Here is a 12,053-nt window from a genome sequence, read left to right on the forward strand (position 1 = left end):
ACCAGCCAGGAAAAGGATTATTAATGAATGAAACTGTATGTTTGATTCATAACGTTTATTCTTGTCAAGAAAGAATCTCATCAAATCGATTTTTAGTTACACTAAATGTACAGAAAGACTTTAAAACTAAACTCATATATGAACTATCATTCTTTCTGTAAATATCAAGGCATTCAAACATTACATGTGTTCATGAACTTAATGAAATATGACTTAATTATTTAAAAAATCATGGAGAATGTATAGTTAGCATATCATGTAGATGTTTCCAGACATACTGTTGTCTTCCGCTGGTTCAACAATGTCCGCTCAGTTTCTGTTGCAAATCTGACTACAGTATATAAACTCGGCTAGCCTGACTAACATATTGTGCTAACATAAAACAGTTGAGGCGTTGTCAAAAGTTGTGGTTGAAACTTTTGAAATGCACTTTTATTAGAAAACAGGTACATGGATCCTTTTTTCAAGACATCTTTATTTAATGCATGCAACCATTTATTTGATCTTTAATGACCCTGCTATAGTCATATCCCATTTAAGGTTTAAGATTTACTTTTCTCGAGCTTTACAGGAAGTTAACTTTTGAGTAGATTTTTTTCATCAGGACCCCCAGATAGATATACATTCTAACTGTCATCACAAAAACATGAATTTTATAGTGTTTCCTCCTGCACATCTGGCTCACTTTTTCTGACAGTTTTGTTTCTTTCTGTGTGTTTAATATCAGGGTGGAGTTGGTATAGCAGGTCCCACTGGCCCCCCCGGCCCCACGGGTCTGTCTGTGAGTAAACACTGTACTCAATAACCGGTGCATGATTCATCTTACCTCTGTGCGATGTTAACGTAACTCTTTATTCTCTCACAGGGTGCTATTGGTACGAAGGGCTCTAAAGGAAACCAGGTAACCGTGTTGCTCATCGTTGTATTGAATTGATTTCAGCTTCATATCCACCCTGAAATGATCCCTTTGCTCTGTGTTTAGGGTCCAATCGGTCCCAGAGGAGACCTCGGGCCAGCCGGACCTCCAGGACCACCAGTGAGTTCTGCTTAAAGGAATGTTAAACAAACATGAACTTACAATTAACAGAAAACTTCTTCTTCTTTCCCTTTTTCTCTCTTCTCTGGACTTCCTGTCTCTCCTCCCCTCTCTCAAACTTTCCTCTCTTCTCTCCTTTTTTCTCCCTCTCAACTCCTTTCCCTCTTCTCCTTTTCTCTCCTTCCTTTCTTCTTCTTTCTCCTCTCTCCTACTTTCCTATCAACTCCTTAAATCTTTTCGTCTCTCACTTTATTTTCCACTTTTCTCTCATCCTTTCTTCTCCTAATTATTTCCATCTGATATCTTCCTCTCTCTCCTCCTTTCCACCTCCCATTTCCTCTCCTCTCCTCAGGGAAAGCCAGCAGCCAGCATACTGTCTCTACCAGAGCGGGGACGGAGAAGGAGAACCAACTCCTTGGTGGACGGCGCTGCACTTGAAGAGGACGAGGACGAGGAGGAAACAAAACATGGAGGAGAGGACGAATGGATGCAGGGGGACCAGGCAGAGCCGGATGCCTGGATGAAGGAGACGGAGGGCAAAGGCATGGAGGAGGTGTTTGCGTCTCTGTCCTCCATGAAGGTGGAGGTGGATGGTCTGAGAAACCCTCAGGGGACGTTCCACAGCCCGGCCCGGACCTGCAAGGAGCTCTGGCTCCTCCACCCCGAGCTCCCCAACGGTACCTCCTCACACTGTGTATCTGGACATGCTTTATTATAGCTGATAGTCAAATCCATTCCATATGTATTTCCTACCCACAACGCCTATATGGTGTGTAGAAAAACTCTTCTCTAAGACCAAGAAGAAGCCAATCAGATGGATTCAGGTGCAGCCAAACAGGATTCATGTAATACTTTCACTCAGTACAAGAAAGCCTCACATTAGCTTCTATTCCTGTCCTGTTTCTTAATATGGTATCTATTGCAATCAGGGTCACAGTGACATGCTCCTAATATCCTCTTTCAGTTTATTTTATTCTTATTATGCCAGTCCTATTTTATTCTACTACGCTGTGTGTCCTGCTTCTCCAACTGATATCATCCGTTTGATTTCTCTCCGGTTGATGTTACTGTTGTTGATGGTAGTATAGGCCTTGAGTTTTCTGACCCGTCCGCCCTATTGTCTATTTTTGTCCATCGCTCCAGGTGACTACTGGATAGATCCAAACCAGGGTTGCCATAGAGACTCTTTCAAGGTGTTTTGTAACTTCACCGCAGAGGGAGAGACGTGTCTTTACCCTGACAAGAAGTTCCAGTCGGTTAGTTCTCACACACACAAACACACACACACACACACACACACACACACACACACACACACACACACACTCACACTTGCCTGTTCATGGCATCGTTGGGCTTAGTGAAGTTGAAGCTGATCCTTTGTTTGTTTTGTTTGCCGTCAGGTAAAGTTAGCAGCCTGGAAAGGGGAGAAGTCCAACACCTGGTACAGTAAATTCAGGAAAGGAAAACAGGTAAAGTGTTGTGATCTTGTTTTTGTACATGACTTCATGGAAAAAAGGATTTCAAATAGGAAACCGTTTCATCCATGCTGCAAATGTGGGACATTTAGCAGCACTTGTCAGCTGCACTCTGAAATATAATAAGTGGTTATTTGAAGGGGCATTCACAACGTTTGGCAGATGTCATTTATAGTGTCAACATTGCCTCTCATTATCTATTATTGTGTCAAAAATATTACATCAATTGAAGACATTTTGGCAGCAATCCATCATCAGCAATGGATCATCCAGAAAAGGCTCTCTTTCAATCTGCAACAGAATTGAAAAGTCTAAAATAAAATGAAAACAAATACCCAATCAGTGCTGTTAACACCTAGGTGTGACTCTGGTGTTCTCCCTCCAGATTTCCTACTCGGGGGCGGACGACGTCCCGGTCCACGTGGTCCAGATGACCTTCCTGCAGCTGCTGAGCGCCACAGCCAAGCAGACGTTCACCTACCATTGCCTCAACTCCGCCGCCTGGCTGCACGCCGCCACCTTCAACCACGAACACGCACTGCGCTTCAGAGGCGTCAACGGGGAGGAGCTGACGCACGAGAACACACATTACATCAGTGCGCTGTACGACGGGTGTCAGGTGAGCTGCACAGAAATACATAATAATGAAAAAGTAGTTGAAGATATTGTTCGTAAAATGAAACTCAATAAAGTATATCCTATAAACAGCATGAATTTTCTTCAACTTAAACAAACAAAACAAAGAACCTTTAAGCATTAGCATTATGAACAGTTTATTCCAAGTTCCTTTACATTCAATTAAATGCATATAAACTAAAACTTCTGAATAACTGAAACTAAAATAAAACTAGCGAACACATTCGAAAATGAATGAACACAGAAATAATATAAAAACTAATTGAAAATTCTAAACTATTCTACCCTTAGTAAGTCAAGGTAAGGTAGGTTTATTCATACAGCTCAATTCAAACACAAAGGCAATTCAAAGTACTTTCAAAAGTATTGAGATACCAGAAAAATGTTTAATGAGAAAAAGAATAACTGAAAATAAACATTGGAAATTCAGTCGATTTAAAGGATTCAACAGCTGCACAACTTTCAGAATATAACCTCTGAATGACCTCAGGAGAAGCAGAGGTAAACAGAAATGTTTCTTTCCTGTAGTGTATTATTTAGTTTTTTGTGCGTGGAAATGGTCTTTAATGACCTCCACTGAAACACCTCCACTTTTCTCCTGTGTTTACTTTCATAACTAAGTGACATCACTACATAATATTCAATTTGTTAGTGCTCCAACACATTGTGCATGATATGCTAAGGGGCGGGACATCTCCAATCAGTTGACCAATCACAACAGAGCCAGCCAGCTAACCAATCAGAGTGGACTGGTTTCAGACAGAGGGTGAAAAGAGGTGCTGCAGCACAGGCAATTTGAGAAAAATAAAGAGCTTTTGAACATTAAAGCATGGACGCATGTCGCAGTAGAGGCACGACATACAAATATGAACCTTAAAATGAGCACAATATGTCTTCTTTAAGCCTCGATGTATTGATTGATTTTATTTGTTCATTGTGTTTCTCTGCTGTAGACGCGCTCGGGGCAGGAGAGGACAGTGTTTGAATTTGACGCTCCGCTGTCCACTACGCTCCCAATCATCGACGTGGCCGTGCCTGATTTTGGGAAGGGGAACCAGAAATTTGGTTTCCAGGTCGGGCCAGTCTGCTACAACGGTTAACAAGCCGGGGGAGATCACAACAGGAGTAATTTAACAGTGAAAAGAGCCATGGACACTTTTTACATGCAGGGAGAAAACTACATTCAAGACTTACCTGGTGCCACATATTTATACGTTGATTTACCTACAACAGTGTTCCTTCGTGTTAACGTTCTGTCATACGGACATTTATTCACCCTCCATAATCCATCTTATTCATCTCATGCGTTCTCACAACTGACTTGCATATCTTGTTTTCCAGAGCAGTGAAGCGTAGATGTGTTGAATGTCAATCACATCCTCAGTTACACACATTTCATTCCTCTTTCAAGAAGTGGTGCTCTCAGTTTTATCCTTGTCTGTTTATACATTTATTGATCTATGCACTCATTCCCATCCATAAAAGATCTTTCACCAAACGTATTATTACTGAATTATCCTGAAGATACAAACACACCACATTTCAGCAACATTCACCCACCTTGTTTTTCTGTTGTATCATCAAACCTCAATTTGCTGTGTTGTTTTTTGTATGTTGATGTCATTTTGTTGTTATGATTTTCTGTTATCAGATGTATATTGGAGTGTTTATCATCATGGTGCTATTATGTGACTCCTAGCGGAGTACATTTCTTTGTAAAGGGGAACTGGGGCAGTGCATTTTTTTTATATTGTGAAGTGTGTTTTGTATTTTTTCAACACAACAAACCAAACTGTGGTATATTATTGCCTCGAGGTCTTTCTATGCATAGTTGTGTGGGGGAAATGACGGAGTAACATATTTTAATAAAAGTACATAATGTACATTTAAGTTAAGATATTGAGATTTAGTTTTGTTGAATATGTTAGTTAAGCAGAGAAAAGCAAAGAACACATCCACTGCTCTACAGCTTGAAATTCCCTTCAGTGTCTCTTTTATGTCTGCACTTTGATCTGTTTTTCATAATATTCACCCTGCAATTCTCTTCCCATCAATACAGGGGTCCTGATGAGTGCTTCGGTATAATGCATATCAATTAAAAGCCTCATGTTTTTACCACTTTAGTGAAATATCTCAGCAACATTCATGACCCCAGAGGATGACCCTCCTCAAAATGCATAATTTTTAGTTAAATGTCTCGTCAACTATTGCATGACTTGTCATTGACTTTGATACTAAAATTCAGCTGCAGACAGGGTTCATCCTAATGTCTTCCCCTGACCACAAACAGGGAGATTGTTTAAGTACAACTCTGTCACATACTGTCTCCTACATACCTATTCAGTATGTACTGAATACTGCCTACTTAATAAACATTTAAAAAGTTAATTATTTTGGTAAACGTTCTATGCAGCTGGAACGCAGTATACTCAATACGAATAGTACATTATAGTACATATTTTTGCTAGATGACACAAAGTTTGGTAATTTTCCACCTAAGGCTGCTCAGCTTTGCTCGAGTAGAGCCACAAAGAGCCACTATGTGTTTTGTTAGATCAGGATTTGATCTATTAGTCCTACCATATCAAGTTTTAAGATTGTTATGGTGCACACATAAATTAAAAGAAGTACATGGAGTGCTATAGCAATGCACTAAATACTCGCTTAAGCACTTAATGGATTGACTTCAACTTATTCTGATGACCTTTAATTGCCTCATATTTCATCAGTAAAAGCTTAACTTAATGTTAAAGCAACCGGTGGAGGCATGACTGCATTTACGGTCTAACTGAGTTACACCTAAAAGCCCAGCAACTGCTGTTTTGAACGAACTCCTAAAGCATAAAATATTTTTCTTTAGGTCAGAAGTAGCTTTTGTAGTTGCCTTTCTAATTTCAGTCAGTCAATTTCAAAATGTTGGGCCTTGAGGGAGGTGAGTTGGGATGAAGTCAGGTTTTTCATGTCCTATTTATACTTTTGTACTTTAACTCCACAATAGCCTTAGTAATACTTTTATTGTCTGGCCTATAAGCAGAGATGGAATGTAAGCAAAACTTGGGTTACTTCTGCTTTACTTGGGTATTTTAATTTTATGCTACTTTATACTTAAACTGCGCAAATGTTGTACTTTTCACTCCACTACATTCAGTTGATATATTTAGTTACTTTGCAGATTAAGCTCATTAATACAAAATATCAATATCCTTGTAAATGATCATATATTATAATAGGTTAATTTACCCAGTTTTGAATAAAGTGATTCGAATAAACCACGTTAACCAAATGCAACATTGAGCTAATGATTAATGCATGAATAATTTACTATAATTGAAAGCGTATGATGTTTAAATTAGCCATTCTGCATAACAAATACTTTCTTGGTGCTTGAATAATATTATAATGCTAATACTTTTGTACTTTTACCTAAGTATGGTTTTGAATGCTGTACTTTTACTTGTAACTGAGGTTTTTTTTACAGTATAGTATTTGTACTTATACTCTGAATACTTATAACACCTCTACCTATAAATGAGACAAACACCGATGGTATTTAGTTGAGGATAAATGTATTTTCCATAGAATGTTATATTTTCTTTTAGTCTTCCACATCTGCAGTAGGCTACATTGAAAACAATGATGCTGAAACATTGATGAGAGGAAGAGGCACATGAACACTTGGAATGTTTTCCCACTAATTTTCAAACAATTAAATATAGATGGTGTGACATGGAAGTCAGTAACATCAGAGTTAACCTACACCCACAGTGGGAGACAGCAGCATGAGAATATATTTTATAACTCTTTGAGCTTCAACCCAACCTTTTCAGAGAAGGTCAAACACAGTTTAATATTTTTATTCCTCTTCAATTTGTGTACTGAAGGTATCCAGTCCCAACAGATATGATATGGAAGTCAAGTCATGGTTTGTTTTTAAACTGCTAGCGTTTTGTGGCTAAAGATAGCAACCGCATCGATGACAGTAATATTAGTAAGGCAAATCATTTGGTGAAGATGTGAAATATGTCAACAATGATAGGTAATATGCTGCAGAAACTTTGGGTCGTCAGATTTAATTAACAAATTCGTCGAGTTTGTGATTCTCTTGCGCCAACAGTTAGAGAAACGTTCATGTTAACAGCATTAGCAGCTAAACTAGCTAACTAGCTAACGTTAGCTTCCGTTACGTTCCAAGAACATCGGCGCAATAGCAATTTCCTTAACGCATATAACTGCAATGATTGAAGTGCTCTGGTATTATAATTACCGTGCTATAATCAATTGATGATGATTTTTAATACATGTTTATTAAGGTTAAATATACAGATCGTCTACTTAAAGAAGATTCATACGCTTATTTGATCAGTTACAGATATTTTTGCTAGAAAAATATTGTATTTATGCAAATTGATGAAATGAGGCATACAGGGTTCAAAATGACCTGACCTGAAAAAGTTACCTGACAGAAAATAGGGTTGTAACGATTCCCCTTAATGCCTAAAGTCAAGACATTTCTTAAATAGCTCCAAAGAGTTCCAAAAAAACAATATATCATTATGTTCACACACAATAAAGAGAAGCAGAAAAACCTAATAATTGAAGGACAGACCAAAAACAATATTCTAGTTTATCTGTACACCTGCCAAGTAGTACATTTTTATACAACATTTTTGAATGACACCAGCCAGCCATATCTTTATGGTACAACACGGACTTTAAAACTAAACTGGTATCATTTATCAATAGTGTAGCTTAATGAGGCCAGGACCGACAGTGCTAACTCACATTGTGCACCCACACACCAATTGACTAACTGTAAATCCACCCCCTGTGTCATCCTACCAGATAATCATCCTTTTTTCCAACTCCTCCTTCCTCACACCCCCTCTATCACCTTCTCTAAAGACAGTTGTTCTCTGAATGGCTCTCTACAGCATGCAGCCAACACCAGGACTGTGCTCTTCTTCAACAGCCAGCAGGGATTCAGTCAAGTAATCCATAATCCTGAGGCTAACCAAGGAAAGTGTACAGTCCCCGGTGGTACTCTGACATAGGCGTGGAGTCTTTCCTGAGAGTTAAGTTGTGATCCTTATGCCTGCGGTGAGACAAACTTTTGGTCAAGACTCGAGAGACCTGAAGGAGTGAAGAGGATGGAGATGGATCCACCTGCTGCCTTTTTGGTGCTGCAGCTGCTGTTTGCTTTCAACTCATGTGAGGTAAGAAGATGCCCTGACCTCATACTCCTCTTCTCTGTGTTACAACATCACAAGCCAAAAATGTTTGCATATTTTCAACATGAAATCAGATGTAGTTTTACACACTTTGAAATTAAATATCAATTGCTTTCACCCTGGAGTATTTTCTACACTGTTTCAAAAATAAATAAAAATGTTTTATGCAGCATAAAAAGGACTAGATAAATATCCTGCCAGACAAGTTGTTGCTAGCATCTACAGTCTAATTATTAAGAATTTATTCCTCAGAGTTTTGTATTCAGAGAAAAAAATCTTTGTTTCAGAAGTAGGAGAAGAAGCAGCTCTATTAATCGCACATGGATAAATTCAGTCTTCTTGTTTTTTTTGGTATGCCTTCTCTTGGCCCAATTAGTTTTTGCTTTCAGTCCCATTTTTAAACTTTGCTTTGGTCTGTTGCACCATATAAACATATTGATGTGATATATTTCCTAGAAAGGCACAGCGAGAGCTGCCTTGGTGACCATAAATACCCTGCAGGTGTTTCAAACTGCTCAGTTGTGATGTCTACTCTATTGTGGCCCTCCATCTCCTGACGACCATGTTACTCCTAAGTGCTGCTGATTGAAATATTCATGTTAGTTCTGTGTATTCGCTGAAGGGCTTCTAATGTATAATCCATGTGTATCCTGGGGCTTCTTTACCGAGACAAGAAAGCTAGAGCATGTAGCTGCTGATGAGAACAAAGGCACAATAAAACATTTAGCATAGGTTAGTTAAATTGCCGACATACAATCGCTCCAGGCGGTAACCACAGATCAGCGATGTTCTTCTGTAGTTGAGTTGCATTTAGGAGATGTTCATCGTGTAGTACCATGAGAAACACTCTCACACACAGCTATTAACACTAATGCACTGTAGCGGGATCTGGAGACCTCAGGCATTCTTTCACAGCTCAGAAGACATACAAACCTGTTTCATCAGCTTGATACTACAAGGGGAATGATGCATCAATAAAAAACCTCAGGGTCTGAAAATATGAAGCCAATGTGGAATTGTCCTAAACTTGCATTCTCAGTATTATCCAGCAGGGGCGGGGGGGGGGGGGGGGGTTCACTGGTGGCAGAAAAGAGTCAGACTGTATAGAAGTCTATGAGACAATAACCTGACTTATCACTGGGTTTATGACCTCAGTTAACATTGTTTTCCAAAGAGTTTATGGTCTCAGTGGCTAGTTTTGTATCTTCTTCAACACAGCTTGCTTTTCACTTTGTAAATGATGGTTCCATTTAGAGTAAAATATACAAAAAGCAGGGTGTGCCAGATGGCTTGGCTACCCTATGATTGACAGGTCCCTACACTGCGCTGTTTGGTCTTGGTGGTCGCTGTGTTTTCGTCTAAGAAATGTATTATACAGAAAAATAATTACCATAACTATGGAGATCACTTCAAATTCCTCACGCAGTGTATGAATGATGTTTATCAACGGATGTCAGAGAACTGTCTTTAATTTAACAAAGACAAATCTCATCGTTGGTGCTAAAGCTTTTAGACAGAAAATGGCAGATCATCTTTTAGAAATGTGTCTTTCTGGAGAACAAAACTGAAGCTAGAAATATGAGTGTAATCATAGAGAGCCATCTACATTTCAAGAGCAATTTTAATCATCGCAGCCTTGTACCATTTTAAAAACCTATTAAAACTAATGCTCTTTCTCTCAAAATCTGATTCTGAGAAAGGATTCGATGCATTAATAAGAAGCCAGACTCGACTGCTGTTATGGTTTATTCACCCACTCCCATTTAAAATCAGCAGTGCAGCGACTACAGCTGATTCAAAATGCTTCGACATGTATCTTCTCAAAAATAAAATGAATGAGCGCTTATCAACTGTAACATCTGTGCATTGGTTCCACATTAAAACTAGAATTTAGTTTTGCTACTTGTTAAAAAAAGCTCTTACAGTCGAAGTACAAAAAAAACAAAATGTGCTTATTAGACACAAACCAACAAGACCGTCTAACTAGCTTACTCTGAAACAGGAGAGACTGCTATCTGTATTTATTCCCCAAGTAGATGGAACACTGTGTGTGTGTGTGTGTGTGTGTGTGTGTGTGTGTGTGTGTGTGTGTGTGTGTGTGTGTGTGTGTGTGTGTGTGTGTGTGTGTGTGTGTGTGTGTGTGTGTGACTGTCTCTTGTTTTGTGTCACTTGTATGTTCTGGATTTTTTCTTGCACATTTATTATGAACAGAATCTGCTTTAAAAAATCATGTTGAATTGAATTAGATCTTAAACTCTTTTACAACGCTTTTCCGGTTAATGAAACATTGTAGTCGTAGATAAAAAGCTTGAGGCTTCAGAGGCATAACCACAAACCAATGGCTACTGATGGCATGACATATAATTCATTTCATTCCATTTATTCTTCTCACAAGTTTAAATAGAGACAATCATAGGACATAATGGAGACATTGGAAATAGGACACCCGATAACGTGTTTCATTACATTTGATCAATACTTAGCGTTTGACAGAGTTGTTATATGAAACAGAAACATTACAAGCCAAAAACCTTCCCCAATACTAACCAAAAACCCATACAATCTACCCTACTCTTGTCCTAACGACTTAATGGTCTAAAATATTAATTTCATCAGTCAGTTTAGACTATTTATTTCAGGACCATGGAGAGTGGTTTCTTAGCCTGCCCGTTTTTATGTGTTTCTTAACAGGGAAAAGAAGGGATAGTCAGCAAGAGAGGGAGAGAGAGAGAAAGAGAGAGAAGGAGAGAGAGGGAGAGAGGGAGGGAGAGAGAGAGAGAGAGAGAGAGAGAGCAAAATATGTTAACATGCTTATTGGACTTATGTATTTCATTATAACTTTGAGAGGCTGTTCATATGACCCATTTCAGTCTGGTGTCTAAGTTGAGTGTTCTGCTCATTTATTGTATTCCTTGTATTTATATTTGTCTTTTACGTATTTGTTTCGGTTCAAGAACCCAAATAGAGTTGTTGCGTTGTTCCATGTCCAAATGAAATGTGTTAAATCTGTTGTTGTTCAGCCCCTTTCCATTAGGGATTTTATTTTTGGTTGGTAGACCTTGGTGAGCTGGTCATTTCAAAAGTAGCTCACAAGCCAAAAAAGTCTGGTCTAAACATTGGTTTTAAATAGGTAATTTATAACTATGTTACATAACGCATGCATTTCCTGACCGTTGAGTATATTTACAAAAAGCATACTAAGGCAGCGTAACGGGCTCTCCATACATGTACATGTAGTGTGGAATTGAGACATACTTCCGCTCTGTAGCAAATTTACTAGTTCCTTTTTCATCTGCATTCTTTCGGCAAGTCGACACAAACACAAGAACGTGGTGTAGTGGCGGTGACTTGAGTTTATTCGGGGAGTTTGATGCCTCCATCGAAACGCTGCAGACACAGATCAAATAAAACATCCTTTAAACATCTTGTTCCTCCACTCAAGTCTTGCTCAAAATGAGAAACAGCTTGCATACTGAGCTGGGGACAGGGGACTGCTTGCCACAAGGGGACAGTGTTGCATCAGTATGCAGTCCACATACAGCTCACACACACACACACACACACACACACACACACACACACACACACACACACACACACACACACACACACACGCACACACAGGTCAATCTAGAGCATTGTGCTTTCATGCAGCTGTTTGTGTTTAATCAATAC

General features: G+C 39.0%; 1 protein-coding gene across 2 annotated transcripts in view; it reads left to right on the forward strand.

Moving 5' to 3' along the window:
* Positions 1-5,045, forward strand: part of LOC134863979 (collagen alpha-1(XI) chain-like) — a 43,517-nt gene extending 38,472 nt beyond the window's left edge. For both annotated transcript variants that reach the window (XM_063882681.1, XM_063882683.1), the window contains exons 59-66: positions 728-781; positions 866-901; positions 983-1,036; positions 1,389-1,713; positions 2,180-2,292; positions 2,440-2,508; positions 2,900-3,133; positions 4,104-5,045. In XM_063882681.1, coding sequence (XP_063738751.1) covers positions 728-781; positions 866-901; positions 983-1,036; positions 1,389-1,713; positions 2,180-2,292; positions 2,440-2,508; positions 2,900-3,133; positions 4,104-4,250 — 1,032 coding nt within the window. In that variant the 3' untranslated portion in view covers positions 4,251-5,045. The remainder of the gene's footprint in view (positions 1-727; positions 782-865; positions 902-982; positions 1,037-1,388; positions 1,714-2,179; positions 2,293-2,439; positions 2,509-2,899; positions 3,134-4,103) is intronic.
* Positions 5,046-12,053: the final 7,008 nt, after the last annotated feature.

This window comes from Eleginops maclovinus, chromosome 5 (assembly GCF_036324505.1).
Source record: "Eleginops maclovinus isolate JMC-PN-2008 ecotype Puerto Natales chromosome 5, JC_Emac_rtc_rv5, whole genome shotgun sequence".
Lineage (NCBI taxonomy): Eukaryota > Metazoa > Chordata > Actinopteri > Perciformes > Eleginopidae > Eleginops > Eleginops maclovinus.